At 45.0% G+C, this 13,964-nt stretch overlaps 1 protein-coding gene across 1 annotated transcript in view; it reads right to left on the reverse strand.

Annotated features, from left to right (window-relative positions):
* Nucleotides 1-642: 642 nt before the first annotated feature.
* Nucleotides 643-13,964, reverse strand: part of LOC120843537 — a 64,716-nt gene continuing 51,394 nt past the window's right edge. The window contains exons 6-8 of the mRNA XM_040214933.1: nucleotides 11,167-11,255; nucleotides 11,017-11,091; nucleotides 643-821 (exon numbers count right to left, since the gene is read on the reverse strand). Coding sequence (XP_040070867.1) covers nucleotides 682-821; nucleotides 11,017-11,091; nucleotides 11,167-11,255 — 304 coding nt within the window. The 3' untranslated portion in view covers nucleotides 643-681. The remainder of the gene's footprint in view (nucleotides 822-11,016; nucleotides 11,092-11,166; nucleotides 11,256-13,964) is intronic.

Here is a 13,964-nt window from a genome sequence, read left to right on the forward strand (position 1 = left end):
TCCTCGAAACGACTCCTTTAATGTCTTCTAAACAAATCTAAACGACCATTTCTTAAATACATCATTTCATGCAGTATAGGAAAAAACTCTCAGCAAATTTTAACTCGGAAGCTAAATTAGTTTTTTTTTTTCATACAGAGTGTGTTTTATCAGCCAATTTCTATAAAGTTCTATAACATTTGGTTGTAAAAACAAGCTTAAAGGCCGGCTTCGACAGAGCCGGCTTTAATGACACCGAAAAGTGTTACGGCCATAGGGAACCATATAAAAAGCCTTCAGTCCGTCGCCAAGATTTGAACTCACCGCCTCAAGATTGTGAGCCGAATATTTTGCCCATTGAGATATGTAGTTTTTTTTATTTTTTTTATTGGTTAGATTGGAGCTATTCTAGACCGGTGGTCGCTTCACTCACGACCGAAGTCTTTGGCGTGGCGTGCGAGTGAGGGGTTTCGTACTACACCCTTCTCTTGTTTCTTTGAAGGCCTATCACACATTCCGGGCTTGCCCATGTTTGTCAGCATGATAAAGCATGTGTAAATATTTTACGGCAATATGGGGCTAAAGTGCCAATTTTCCGAAGAGCCACTTTAATCAGAAAGCTTCGGTTACAAGAGTTAGAAGAAATGAAGGCACACACATAAGAGCTTTGCTAATTTATTTCTGCTTGATTTCTGAATTCGTTTAGTCTGCTGCTTCCGGCCAACATTCCCGTAAATTGTCGAAAGAGACTGCCGGTGATCCACAGAACACAAAGTAGATAAAATAGCACCATCCATTTACCCTGTCGGAATCATAACGGCCAGCAACAAAAAGTTCGCACACTGTAAAAGAGAAAGATCATACTGTTTTTAATGGCGAATAATTTGAATAAAAGGTGCCAGTATTTGTATTTAATATTCGATTATCTATATTTATTTCTTATCTTAAAGAAAAAAAGTTCAGGTATTTTCGATGTAACTATGTCATCGCGTCTACCAGACCTTTGCGTAGTATATATTTTTGTGACTTTCGGTATTTAAACGTCCTATTTTTTTTTCTTCGAGAATTGCGAAATACAGCGCTTTAGTCTACGCAGTACGTGTGCGTCTGCTTTCACGCAGAGTACTCGAAGAACCCATCTCCGACACCTACCGAAAGGTCTCGGCAAATGACGAGGTGAAACATGCTCAGGGTTACATTAAAGACCTCATTTTTTAGGTGGAAACCACTCAAATAATCGCCGTCTGGTCGCTGTCAGCCTTGTCTGCTGGGTCCTGGAACTCATATTGAGCATAAGCACTAGCTGTTTTCTCTGGCCGCGTTCTGAGCATGCGTCCGCATTCCAGTGAATCGGCACTTCTCGCTTGGGTGATGTGCGTCGGAAAGGTGCATAGGATGAAACAGTGAGGGAGAGAAGGCGCGCGGTGGGCGTCAGACCGCCGAGATCTGATTGGAATGACTAGTAGGTAGACGTAAGTCAACTCACTATCTCATTCTAATCAGACCGGACAAAAGTGTCCTCTGTTCCTCGTGCAGTTTCTCGCGTTCGAACGCCGGATGTTGGCATTCAGTGTTCTAAGGCGCTCGAACGCTGAGTACAGACAACGGCAGCTAGTATTTTTGTCCACACGCTATCCTTCCAGTCAGAGCTCGGCGCTTAGACGTCCCTCTACGCTCTCTTCGTCTCTTTTCCCTCAGTTTCTCACCGTATATAGATTTTTTAAACCCCGTCATTCGGCGAGCCTCTCTGTATATTGTAGTGTAGATGCAGCACTAAACGTAGCACTATTTCACGGAAAGCTTGTGAAACGTCGAGGAAGCCAGCACTGCCCCAAGCACAGCCATCGGCAGCCATCGTTGGTGCAAAATGGTTATGGGCTTCTGATCTTTTTTCCATTTTGCATTCCTTTGGAAGCGTTTATATTCTTATTCGGTTTTTAGCTGGGATGACAATAGCCATATAGCTCGTGCTAAAAACGTTTCGATAGGCAAGAAAGGTTCATTTTGTTTTTGTTTTGTATTATTGTTTTCTTTAAAATATATATTTATATATTTTGTTTTTTCCCAGGAGGCGGCTTGCTACATTGTATGAAAAGCACGTTGGGGCCAGTCAGAGTTTGCGAAATACTCATTTCCGCGATCTAAACATGCCGTTTTTGCTGTGTGTCATGTGCTGTTCTAGTGTTCCCGCATTGGTGTGCATAGTTAACGTTATCGCGATGACTGGGCGAGTGACCGCGTGTACATGGACTGCTTCGAGGATACGACTAACAAGCCGGTGACGAGCGTTCGCTCGTCACCGGATTTGCCGCTCGACGGCGAGCGTTCATACGGTTTAGTGGCATCGGTTTTGCTGTCCAAGAATTTTCGCTGCCTCACTCCTACTTGACACTGAGTACGTCTTCACAGTCAGTGTGTGCTAGGAGTTTGGATGATTCTCATTGAGCTGTCTTTGGTCGCGACAGTGGCATTAAAAGCGTAAAGTACCGAACAGGAAGCGGAAATACAATGTAGACAAGATGCGGTTGCCACGGACACGCGCATGTGCAAAGTGGGGCAGTTTATGCGGGGCAGCAAGAACATTGCTGCTGGCAACCTACACGTACGCTGTATTATAGGATGTAGCAAATAAATTCTCTGAGTACCGTTTCTTCTTTGTAATAGATACATCCCTTGCAATGTTTAGTAACAATATTGAAGAATAATACTGGTGCGAAAGCAGCACCATATTAGCAACATCGTTTCCTGACGCAGTGGTCACTGACCGAAGGACTTCTTTCAAATGATCAGTATAAAAGACTTATGGGTACCCTTTAGGGGCAGCGATTGCATTAGCGTGTCATTGCGTTTATGTTGTGCGTGTGTGGGTCTTCTGTGTTCAAATTTCAGGTCTATGTTAAACGTAAAATGCGCGTGCATATGTGAAATAAATTATGTGCAAATGTGAATGTAACCCGTGTGGAACAAATTTTTCCCAGCGACAACAATGTTTTTGCCAAATTTGAATTTGACGCTGACTAGCGCCACCCGGGGTCTTGCGTTCGTTAGGAACCGTTATAGGATCTTGACCAAGCAAAATTTTAGCGAAGCGTTTTTGCATATCCGATACGGTACAATGGGCCGTCCGGTACTAACTGCGCATGTGCTACTGCATCAGACGCGCAGATGCACAACACGTACCGGATGGCCCATCGCACCGTATCGGATGTGCAAAAACGGTTTTCTAGCCGTTTTTGCACATCCGTTACTATATTGACTGTTACTACATACGTTTCCAAGGTACATAGTAACATATCTGACAAGCGGTTTGTGGTTTTTAGCAAGTCAATACTACTAGTTTTTTTTAAACAGTGTCCAATTAAAGTAGCAAAAATAGACACCTTTAGTTTTCCTCGGCATAGTACGCAGAAACGTTTTCGGCTACGTGCCTTTAGGATTAAACTTCGTCAATACACTGGCAGATACTAAAATTCTGGAAATTATTTTGAGGTAGGTCTCTTTTTAAAAATCGTATTTCAATATACTCTGTTCACCCTTAAGTTAAGAGTACAGCCACAGCTACAAGTGCGAGCTGGCCCGCGCTCCTGGCTTTGAGACATGCATTTTTAGAGAGAGAGAGCTTGTTCAGCGAAAGAAAGCTTCAAAGCAGCGTCCTTGGGCTTTCGTGTTTCTGGCATTGGCTGCTGCCTCAGCTTAAGGGTGAAAGGAGTATAAACGTGGTTCAACTATTTCCATCATATTGCGCATTGCACACGAATAATAAAAAAAATTCCGCGCTGCTCATTGTAAATAATCATGATATAGGGGCACAAAGTGTGTCCAAAAATGACAAGCGAACCCTTACGCTTCGCTTTAAGAGTGGAGCACGATAGCTAAATGTATGCCTCCATTTGCTCCCAAGAAGGTCATGCGTTTCTGCGTGTCCTAGTTCAATTGCACGTCAACAACGCGCGGGACGCTCGAAACATACGCTCCGCGGGAGCGTTTACGATGGCCCTTGCTGGCCTCTGATTTTCTGATTCTGCATCTATTCATGAATACCAAGCTGTACTGCTACAGCTACCTCGTGGTGCACTTGCAATGAACACTCTACTACTGCACTGTGATGCCAAGGGCCGTCGGTACAGAAGGGAAGACTTTAGACATGAACTGGGACCCAAGAGAAGTGGCTTCAATAGGAGCATACCTGATGAATAACGTCCGGATCGCCACACCGCGATCGTCAGCGGCCGCACGCAGGTTAGTCGCTGCCAAGGAGCTCAAAATCAATAACAGGCGATGCTCAGTCATTGATCTGAGCAACGCTGAAGTAAGAGGCAACATTGATTGGATACCATTTTAAGCGTTGAACTACGCAGTACACACGGAGTTGGATCCTTTCGGTGAAGTTACAAAAGAAACACGGGACACTTGGATGGTCGAAGGTTTCTAGGGCAACTAGTCTTCGATACGTTTTGTCCGCATCACCTTCTAGGAAGGGACAACGATCGACAGCCTACCGCACCAGTTACGGCTCTTTGGAGAAAACTGTTCGATTGTTGTCCCTGGTCGGGCACCGTTATGCTTGAGCTGTAAGTGTACTGGGAACATACGACGAGACTGCCGTGCGCCGCGATGTTCTGAATGTCATCGCTTCGGGCATAAGGCAGAAGGCTGCGTGAGGACCTACGCTTCAAATGTCGGTCGTCAAGGAATTGACACGTTAAATTAAATGTCCATGTACGCTGACAAGGTAGAAGGCACAGCAGCCAGCACCGTTCCTGTAGTCCTCAGCTCTGTATGCAACGGCTGGGATTTTTACCCTGAAGAACGAAACCGAAAAGCTGCTAAAGATAAAAATACTACAGAAAGGACATCCGCCACAACAAACGAGAAGAAAGTCTCGAGCTCACCAAAGCCTCAAATTGAAGAAAATAGCAGTTTTAAAGACCATTCGACAGCGGCTGAGTCCCCGGAAGCCGCCAAAATGCCTGACTCAAATTAGGCTAGCAAGCAGTCCCTGTAAAAATAAACCAAGATCCCGGAAGCCGAGAACCAATTCGCTGAATAGAGGTTTCCTAAATTAAGCTTATTACAAAAAAGGGGGTTACAACTCGCTTTGTACTCGACAGAACTCAGAGTAATGTTTCAAGTAGAAAGGTTTGGTGGATCTACAGAGGCTACTTTGGAACAATCAACTCAGACAAGTCATTGGGGAAAGGGAGGAAAATATTATTTTTCTCAGTATCCTGCATATGTGCAACGTTTCCGCCTAGAAATGTGTGAGATGCACAAACGTTGTCAATTTTCGTCTTTGAATGTAGTATGTGGATTGAAGTCCACCCAAAAGCAGCACCAGTTACAGCAGTTCCAAGGTAAAGAACAACTGGATATTTCGGCAGCTGAAGGGACACAAATGTTCGATGACGAACAGGTTGAGCGAGCCTTGCAACCATTCGTTTTAAGTACGAGGTTTGTGCCAACCAGGCCATTGTTGTGTCAGCAGGGTGTTTTCAATTTAACGAAACAGTAAACATTTCTAATTTGTCAGTTATTCCTTATTATCAGTGTAGTTTCATTATACACTCCGTGCGACGCGACTGGCGCGCCGCCGCGCGGCTGTTACCGAAGGTTGGCAGTGAGAACGTCAAAGAAAACGAAACCGAAACCACGCCACGTACGTTGATACACATTGAAGTCGGAGCGGTGGGGTTGCGCTGGGTTCACAGCATGAAGTGCTGCCGGTGCTGCGTCGTTAAGTGCTTCAATAGTTATGCGTCGTATCTCGTGGGGACAAAGTTTCACAGTTTTTCACCTCGCAGATGTTTTGTGGGACAGCGACAACGATGGACCCGTGCCGTAGTACGCGAGAAATTTAGTCTCCCGATCATATCTGCCACTGTGTCGGCACGGCTGACATATTCTACACTGCCGCTTTGCGCTCTACATTTCTTTTCGTACCAGTGACGCCTACATGTGTTAGCGACGGAACGAACTGAAATGCCGTCCCACACTCGCGGGTATACATTGCCGATTTCGTTGGGGGAATGCCCTCCAAAGAAGTTCCGTCCCCATCGTACGTGTCGATGATGTTTCCGGACAACAATGGCACGCAATCTGTACTTCATCTAGAAAAATTCGAACGGTAAAAAAAAAGTGTCAAATATGAATCTAAGGAAAAGTACAATGAAACTCGGAATCACTGGAGAATCGACGATTGAGTATGGAAGTTTATGTGGTGTGCTTTCTTTTTTGATCAGCCTCCTTTTTCATGTGGAAACGCTGACACCCCGAGTTCTGTAGACAGCGATTTTTTTTCGGCTTTAGAGCCACCTATCACAAAGTTGTTCGAACTGGAAGTGCCGTCCACTGGTCCCTTCTTGCCTGTAAAGTGTGCACCTCCCACGATGAGTGGTATTATCTTGACAGCCTTTGACGGTCAAGACTGGTTCCCATTTAGCGACGCCGCCCAAACTAAATTTCCACTTGGTTTCGCTATGCCACCTCTTTTTGGTATAATAAGTGTTGTGTCAGGTTACGGTCATGTCAAAGTACCTGTGTACCGAAAATAAGCACCTCGCGCAACAGGTTATTGCACAACAGCTGACCGCAAGCGCCTTTGACGACCAAACCATGTGTTGGCCAACAACTTTGTTTTCTCGGCTTTAGAACCACCTTTCGTAGAGTTGTTCCAATTGGGAGTACAGTCCACTAATCCCTTCCTACCTGTAGAGTCTCCACCTCCCATGCCGAGTGGTATCCTCTTGACAGCCCTTTCATGGTCAAAACCGGATCACATTCAGTTACGCCGCCCAAACCAAATTTCCTCCTGGTTTCCCTATGCCACTTCGTTTTGGTATAATAAGTGCTGTATCATGTTACTGTCAAGTCCAAGCACCTGTGTGCCCAAATCTGCACTTCGCACAGCCCGGTTATAACACAACATTTTGGGTCCAATATTGCTTTATTTCTTTAATCGTTATAGAAACATAACTTTCACACTTGCTGTCTTAATGAAACTTGGCACACTTCGTGCACGAACTTAGTGAATACCTCACTCGCCTCCAAATAGCATCGTTCCAGCAGTCCCGTTTACAGCGACGAGCGAAACAAATTTATCACTCAGAGCAGTTATGGCGGCGGTTGTCTTGCTTTTCGGAAAATTGCTCCAACCCCTTTTTCGGCCGCAACTAGAGAAATTACCCCTAATAACGACTCAAACTCGATATAAAAGAAGTGGAGAACAGCTAGATGCCCTTCTTAGGTCTGCCCCAGCACTCATGCAACGTCACCCTCAACGTATTGGCTCAAAAAGCAAAGGTTTTGTCCGTGCGCGTTTCCACCGCCTCAGCTTCGCATGCGAAAAGGCGCCGCAGGCTGCTGAACGCGCCTCACTGTCGAACGCCAGCTCCTCTGCAAGCGGCGCTACGCGTGTTTTTTCAAAGCGCCCCCTATAGTTCCCGCACGGAGCGTATATGTGACTTTACTACATCAGAACTGTCTTGGAAAGTTATTTTGTATCCACGCTCTAAATCAGCTAGGTGAAAGAACGAGAAATTTGCTTCATTTATCTCCGCCCTAAGTTAGAATTTGATCGCAATGTTGTCTTCCTTATAGATTTCAAATGTGCCTGCAACGCTTTAGATAAGTTAATGCAAAGAAATATCAACGACTGTAGCGTGAACCTGTTGAGCTAGGTAGTAGAAGAGTACAATATCATTGGTGTAGTGAAAATAAATACAAAAAGAGGACCGCTTCAGTACACGCATTTTCAGGCATCCACGAATGTCCATCTTGATAGAATTTACGCCTCATTTAATTTAATATTTAATTTTCAAAATATCCAAATCAAGTTATTTTATTTCACCGGCTATTGTTTACCCATGTAGCCCAGAGCTCTCGGCCAATATTTGGCGAAATTCTTAGAGTTTTGGACCTTAAAAATCGGTAGAGGGCAAAGTTGAGCGGAATTTGACCCTCTTTGGCAAAAGCCGGGGTCTTTTGGACCTAATTCGCCAAAGACGTGCTATAGTTAGGCGTCACTCCCTGATAGTTCGGCTATTATGAGTCCTCTTTGGGCCGAAATCGCCAAAGGAGTGCCAGTTAGGCTTACTGCCTGGTAGTTCGGCTGTCATCTGACATTTTCGGACCCAAGTCGCCTAACAAGTGCCAAAGTTAGGCTTCACTTCCTGATAGTTCGACTGTCATCTGGCAGCTACAGGCCAAAGTCTCCAAACAAGTGCCAGAACCAGGCTTAATACCTGGGAGTTTGGCTGATGAGGTATTGGGCGTACGCGGGTGGTCTTCATCTTCATTAAGTAGATATGAAGTTTTATTCTGCTCGCAACTTAGGTTTTATTTTGGGTGTCTCTTGATTTCTCTAGGCCAGAGGTGGGGTGAATGTTTTGCCGCTGCTGGACTAGACTGCAAACGCAGATTGCGCCGGACTGTTGTACTCGCTCGTAGGTACACACGTCAATATCAGGACGCGGCGTGTGACTGGTTCCACGTTACCGAAAGTGGTGCCATCAGCAAGCGCTGCGTGAGACTGATGTGCTCACTTCTCCTCGACAGATCCCATTATTAGGTGGCGTATTGCAAAAGTGAGCGTAGCTCCGTGCGTGTCTTGCATTGTGATTGAGCACTGTCAAAGCGTAGCGGTAACAAAAAGCGGAAGCGAGCGTTGCTCTGTTTTACCGCTCCCGCTTCACACTTGAGGGAACTAAAATGAAATCACGGCGACGAATATTTTTGAAACGTTCATTTCAAGCATTTGACAGCATCAAACCAGGCATTCCTTTCTCTCGCAATCTTTCACTGCCCCCTCCTCCCCAACCAAAGGTGACATTCCAAGCCTCGGCTACGAAACACTACCTTTGTCTTCGCTTTACATACACAACTATACAGTGAGTCAAAATAGCAGGGGGAGCTTAGCTGCATTTCTTATGACCCTTCGACCTCGCCCTTTGTTTATCCTCCCCACCTGCTTTTGTGTCTTCGTGTGGCTGCCAGCGAGCGCGACGGCCATGGTGGAACGAAACGCGTGATCTCTCCCCATAGGACCTGTGGGACAAAAACGCTCGGACGAACATTTGTGAGGTGACTCTCTCTGTCGCGCTTATAGAATCTCTTGGGTCATTTGCCTTTTGCCAAGTTACTGAAATAGTCGAGCCGTGCAGGTGATGTTCCCGAAATGCGTTCTTCAGTATTCTGTTGCTTTGGTGCGTTTCAGACGCCGCCGTTGTTTTTCGTCGTAAACGGCCGTAATACGCTCATGCATATGTTTCGGTGCTGGCCATTTTGTTTCACCGGAGTCCGTGGAATGCTTGAGCTGTGTTTGCTGGATGCGCTTCGACAATAACTGCTCTTCGCCGACGACAAGACTTCGGTTGAATATGCGCAACCTTCTTTCTCGGCTGTGTCTTGGGGCTGGCCGAGTCGGATTATTATTCTATCAAGGATTACATGATGTCTCTTTTTTATTAGTAAGTCCACTGCAATCATGTTTCTGATAGTAGTCCTGCTTCCCTCTCAATCTTCGCGGTTTTTCGCACTTTAATTAATGAGTTTTGCCTGGCATGAAAATTGTTAATTTTATTTATTACTTTGCTCTTTGTTTCACTGAAAAACATGAACTTTGTAAATATATCGAGAATAAGCTGTGTGTATTGATAGCAATTTAATACATTTCTGGGAAGAATTACACAGTTTTTTTCGTCCGTGCATGCCATTTCTATGCAACGTCCTATACAACACAGACTTGAACGACGTCCGGCCAATACGGAGCAGACGCATCGTAGAGTATTATCACGATATTGCGCGAACACGAGGCCGGTGCCAAACGACTGTACGGCAGTAGCTTCCGGATATCACGCGTTTGTGCAAAGCTGGAACTTTGAGCGATATTTGAACCGACTTTTGGCCGGTACCGGCACGATACCACCGAGTATCACCGTGGTGCTTGGGAACGGAGATCATGACATTCGACCATCGTGATTCTAATGCTTATTTAATATATTTTCCTCTGGAGCGCGTGAAAGAACACCTTTGTGGCACACCGAATGAATTCCAAACTTCGGAAGGCCTCTGCCACTTTTGGCAAATAGTTGGCGCTCCAGCGACTAGTTAGAGAAACGCCAAACTTCTGCAAGCCCCGAATCCCCAAATTATGATTTACTTTGGCAGTTATGGCTCACATCTGGCACGTAATTTTGCTCTCCTGTGGAGGGCTAGAGAAAACCCAAACTTTGGCATGTCCGAAAGACCCAAATTAGGTACTGTATTACGTTGACAGTTATGGCTCAATTATGGCACTTACTTCGGCACTTCTGTGGCAGACAAGGGAAAAGCCAAAATTTGGCCTGCCCTAGTATCGCCCAACTAGGGCTATAGGTACGCACACGGTAGACAAGACTAGCATATAAACGTGGTACTCGGGGAGGCTGCGGTTGTAACTTTTAGCATAAATATTAAGGACTCCTCTAGTCAGTGACATACCACGTCTTCATATACACCACGGAGGCAAGGCTTGGGTAGAATTTGATGTAATGCACCGTTATGACACATTAATTAAAATATTAAAGGTAAGTTTATTTTATGTTCTTTTTCATTTTCGTTGTACATTTTTTTGTTTGTAGGCTCATTTGTTTTCTCTTTCAGTTTTAGATTACCTTTCCAAGCACTTACCACTTAAGTAGCTCTACGCCATCCTTGGAATAGCCAAACCCGTGTGCATACAAATAAACTGGTATTCCTAAAAGTCCTGTATGAATACAGGTCCTGTATAAATACAGGTCCAGTATGTGGACGAGATACCAGTTTGAATACAGGTCCTGTATCCGTAACATCATATAAATTAAACCGGTCAACATGTATAATTATTTATACAGGCTTTGTTTTCAGTAGGGGAATGTCACAGATAATAAAACGTCATCTGACAGTTCATATTTTATCGTCTCTACCTAAAGTACTATAGACGACTGCTGTTGTGTAAAAGTGGTTGGTATGCAATAATTGCTTTGCTTGCAAGCTAAATGAGAGCATGGTTATGACACTTACGGTTTTTATATTCTTCAGTTCTGAGTATAGTGCAGTATTTGTAGTCTGTGAAGATCACTCTCGTTGCATAATAGACTGTTTGAAAAAAGAAGATATATCAATTTATGCAAATGGTTGCATGTGCATGGAAACAAATTTATGTTTACATACCACCGCGATCAATCCAAGCTAGAGCTTTATATGATTCATTGTGACCTTCGACGGTTTCTGGAGCAAACCCTTGAATCATGTCCCTGTAACTAAAATGTTGCTTGGTTACCATGCACCACCTCAATCCCACATTTGCTTGCCTGAAACACATACCCCGGTCAGACGGGCTAATTTAGTGCACTTAAACGGAGTGAACTTCGCGCTTAGTATCGTTTGCGTAGTGTGTCACGCGGCATCTTCATAAAGAACACAATCGGCTTGAAGTGAGATCGCTTTTTTTTGTTACCTTTTTATGCTTTATCCTGGCTTGTGACCATTGATTAGAATCGTACAGTTGGCGAAAATATTGTCAATTAACTTATCGTTGTCTCGTAACGTCTCGTGCGAATCAGCTCGCTGGTTGGGCGTGTCGTACGGAATACATCCTAATTGCTTTCATAAGTAAATTATTTCTCTTTCGAAGCTAGACAGATTCACAGGTACCGCGAACAACATTTTTAAAGTAGTGGCCCTTCGCCCGCTGTCCGATGCCATTGCTTAGTCAGCTTCGTTCAGCCGCCCAGCCCGCGACTCCCGCGATACGACGCCATGCTGAGAATTGCGCAGATATTGCGGAGCGCTTCTTGTTTTTCCGTGCAACTCTTTTCTTTTTCATTCAATGTATTTGAAGCCTTTTGAACACCACAAAATAGGCTATTGTTTTATTGTTTTGTCTTATTGTTTTTGTTTTTTAATATTGTGTGTTTGCCTTTGATCACCCACGGTTTGGATTATATATGGTGCGTGTGTCTAACGATAAAGAACGGAACGTGATATGAAAGAAGAGAGTGAGCGCGACTCAAACCGGTTAGTTCTCGATCGGCGGCTTTCGGGCGAAAAAAGAATTTAATTTCGAGTCTCAAATTGTGTTTTGGGCAGATGACTCTCATGTGTCATGTACAAACACCTTAGTGAGCATAAATACTTTGTCAGTGTCCCCTTACACCTAACAGCGCACAAGACAACTTCCATGCTCAGAACACACGCCGGACGGCAAGAAGGAACCTCTCACGTCGTCTTGGCTATCAACTATATTTTGTCTTTTTTTCTTGTTTATTCACACAGATAAGAAAAAACAAAAAAGAAAAACATTGTTATCAAACTTCGTTGTTTCATTCCTGCTGCTAAGCAAGACAACTCTTATTTTGCGTGGTCTTTTGCCCTCTTCTAAACGATTTCTAGGTCTAACGCACTCTTAACCTCCGAGTAGTGTCTACGTATAACAACTTCTCGGAAAGTTATATAGAAGGATTACTAAAACATGTGTCAGTTTGCTTCACGATACTTGATGCTTCGATGATTTCTCTCGTGAGTGGTGATGACTCTCGATTATTACGGAGCAGTATTTGAAGTGGGCTGAGCATCCGCAGTCACGACGGTGAATGCCTACAAGTCTTGAATTTGCGGCTTACGTTGTGTTCTCTTCACCGGTCGGTAACCTATCGTCCTGTTTGACCCATGTAAAGTTTGCCACATGAAAGAGGGAAGCAATAAATTAATGCTTCTCAGCATGGGATAGAATGAATTTTATGCTTTTTTGTGCAGCCGTACTGGCTTTTGGGATAGCGTTCATAATTGGCATAAACCTGAAAGCATTTTTTTAGGGGGGGAGGGGGGGGGGCGAAAGCCAACATCAATATTTTCTCAGTTACCAAATTCTTCAGGTTACGACGGGATATTTTTAAAGCAGTTCTGCCGGCCGTCGGTTTCTCTTTCTGATTAGTGAATTTCGTTGTGTCGTTTCAACTTTTTCGATTTTTTCAAAGAAGTTTTCAGCGACTGAGGTTAACAGGTTTGATGAGACAACCGCTTTCTGTATTCTGAATACTTGTGCTGCAAGGCCAAATTGAACTGAATGCGGGCAAGACTTGGAAATGGAGTTTTTGAAGCACTGAATTATTATACCCATTTTTACAAACTAAGAAGGAGCCGAACAATAGTTAAGGTGTGATTTGCCTCCCTAGGTTCATATTGCTGCTCTCGACAACATTTGTGTAGCCTAGGGGATCACGCGCTCTGTGCCCTCTTGTCGTTGGACCAGTACTGCGCAGGGTCCTGTATTGCTGGCGTCCGTGTGAACTTTTGTTTCTGTGTATTGGCCGAAGTGGCCAAGAATATGTGGCGACTGGAGTCGCTTTATCTCACCGAATGACGTTTGTTGTTGCTCTCCCCATTCGAAGTTCACGGCGTCTTTTGTGAGGCGCGTGAGCGGCGCAGAAAGCTTGGCGAAATCCTGAAGGAACCGCCTGTAGTACGCACAAAGTCCCAGGAGTCTTAAACGGCCCCCTTGTCGGTTGGCGGTGGAAATTCCGCTACGGCGCGAGTCTTTTTAGGGTCAGGACGAACACCTTCATTTCTCACAACGTGGCCTAGGAACTTCAGTTCGCCGTAGGTGAACCGGCACCTCGTCGGCTTGGGGACGAATCCGGAGGTCCTTGTTGCTTGTAGATCGGCCCCAAGGCGTCGTAAGGGCTCGTCTAAGTCGGCTGAAATAAAAAGGTGGTGAACGAAATAGCTCTACCTTTTGAGGCCTGCCAGTACGTTGCCCATAACACGCCGGTGAGTTACTGGCGCCGTGCACAGTCCGAACGGCATCACAACCCGTGCATTCCATCGGGCGTGACGAAGGCAGTCTTCTCTCGGTCCCGTTCGTCGACTTCGATCTGCCGCTAACCACTTTTCAGGCCCATCGACGAGAAGTATCAGGAGTGTCGCAGCCGGTCCAGTCTGTCGTCGATGCGGGGGAACAGACACGTCTT

The sequence above is a fragment of the Ixodes scapularis genome, unplaced genomic scaffold, assembly GCF_016920785.2.
Source record: "Ixodes scapularis isolate PalLabHiFi unplaced genomic scaffold, ASM1692078v2 PGA_scaffold5__190_contigs__length_132052651, whole genome shotgun sequence".
NCBI lineage: Eukaryota > Metazoa > Arthropoda > Arachnida > Ixodida > Ixodidae > Ixodes > Ixodes scapularis.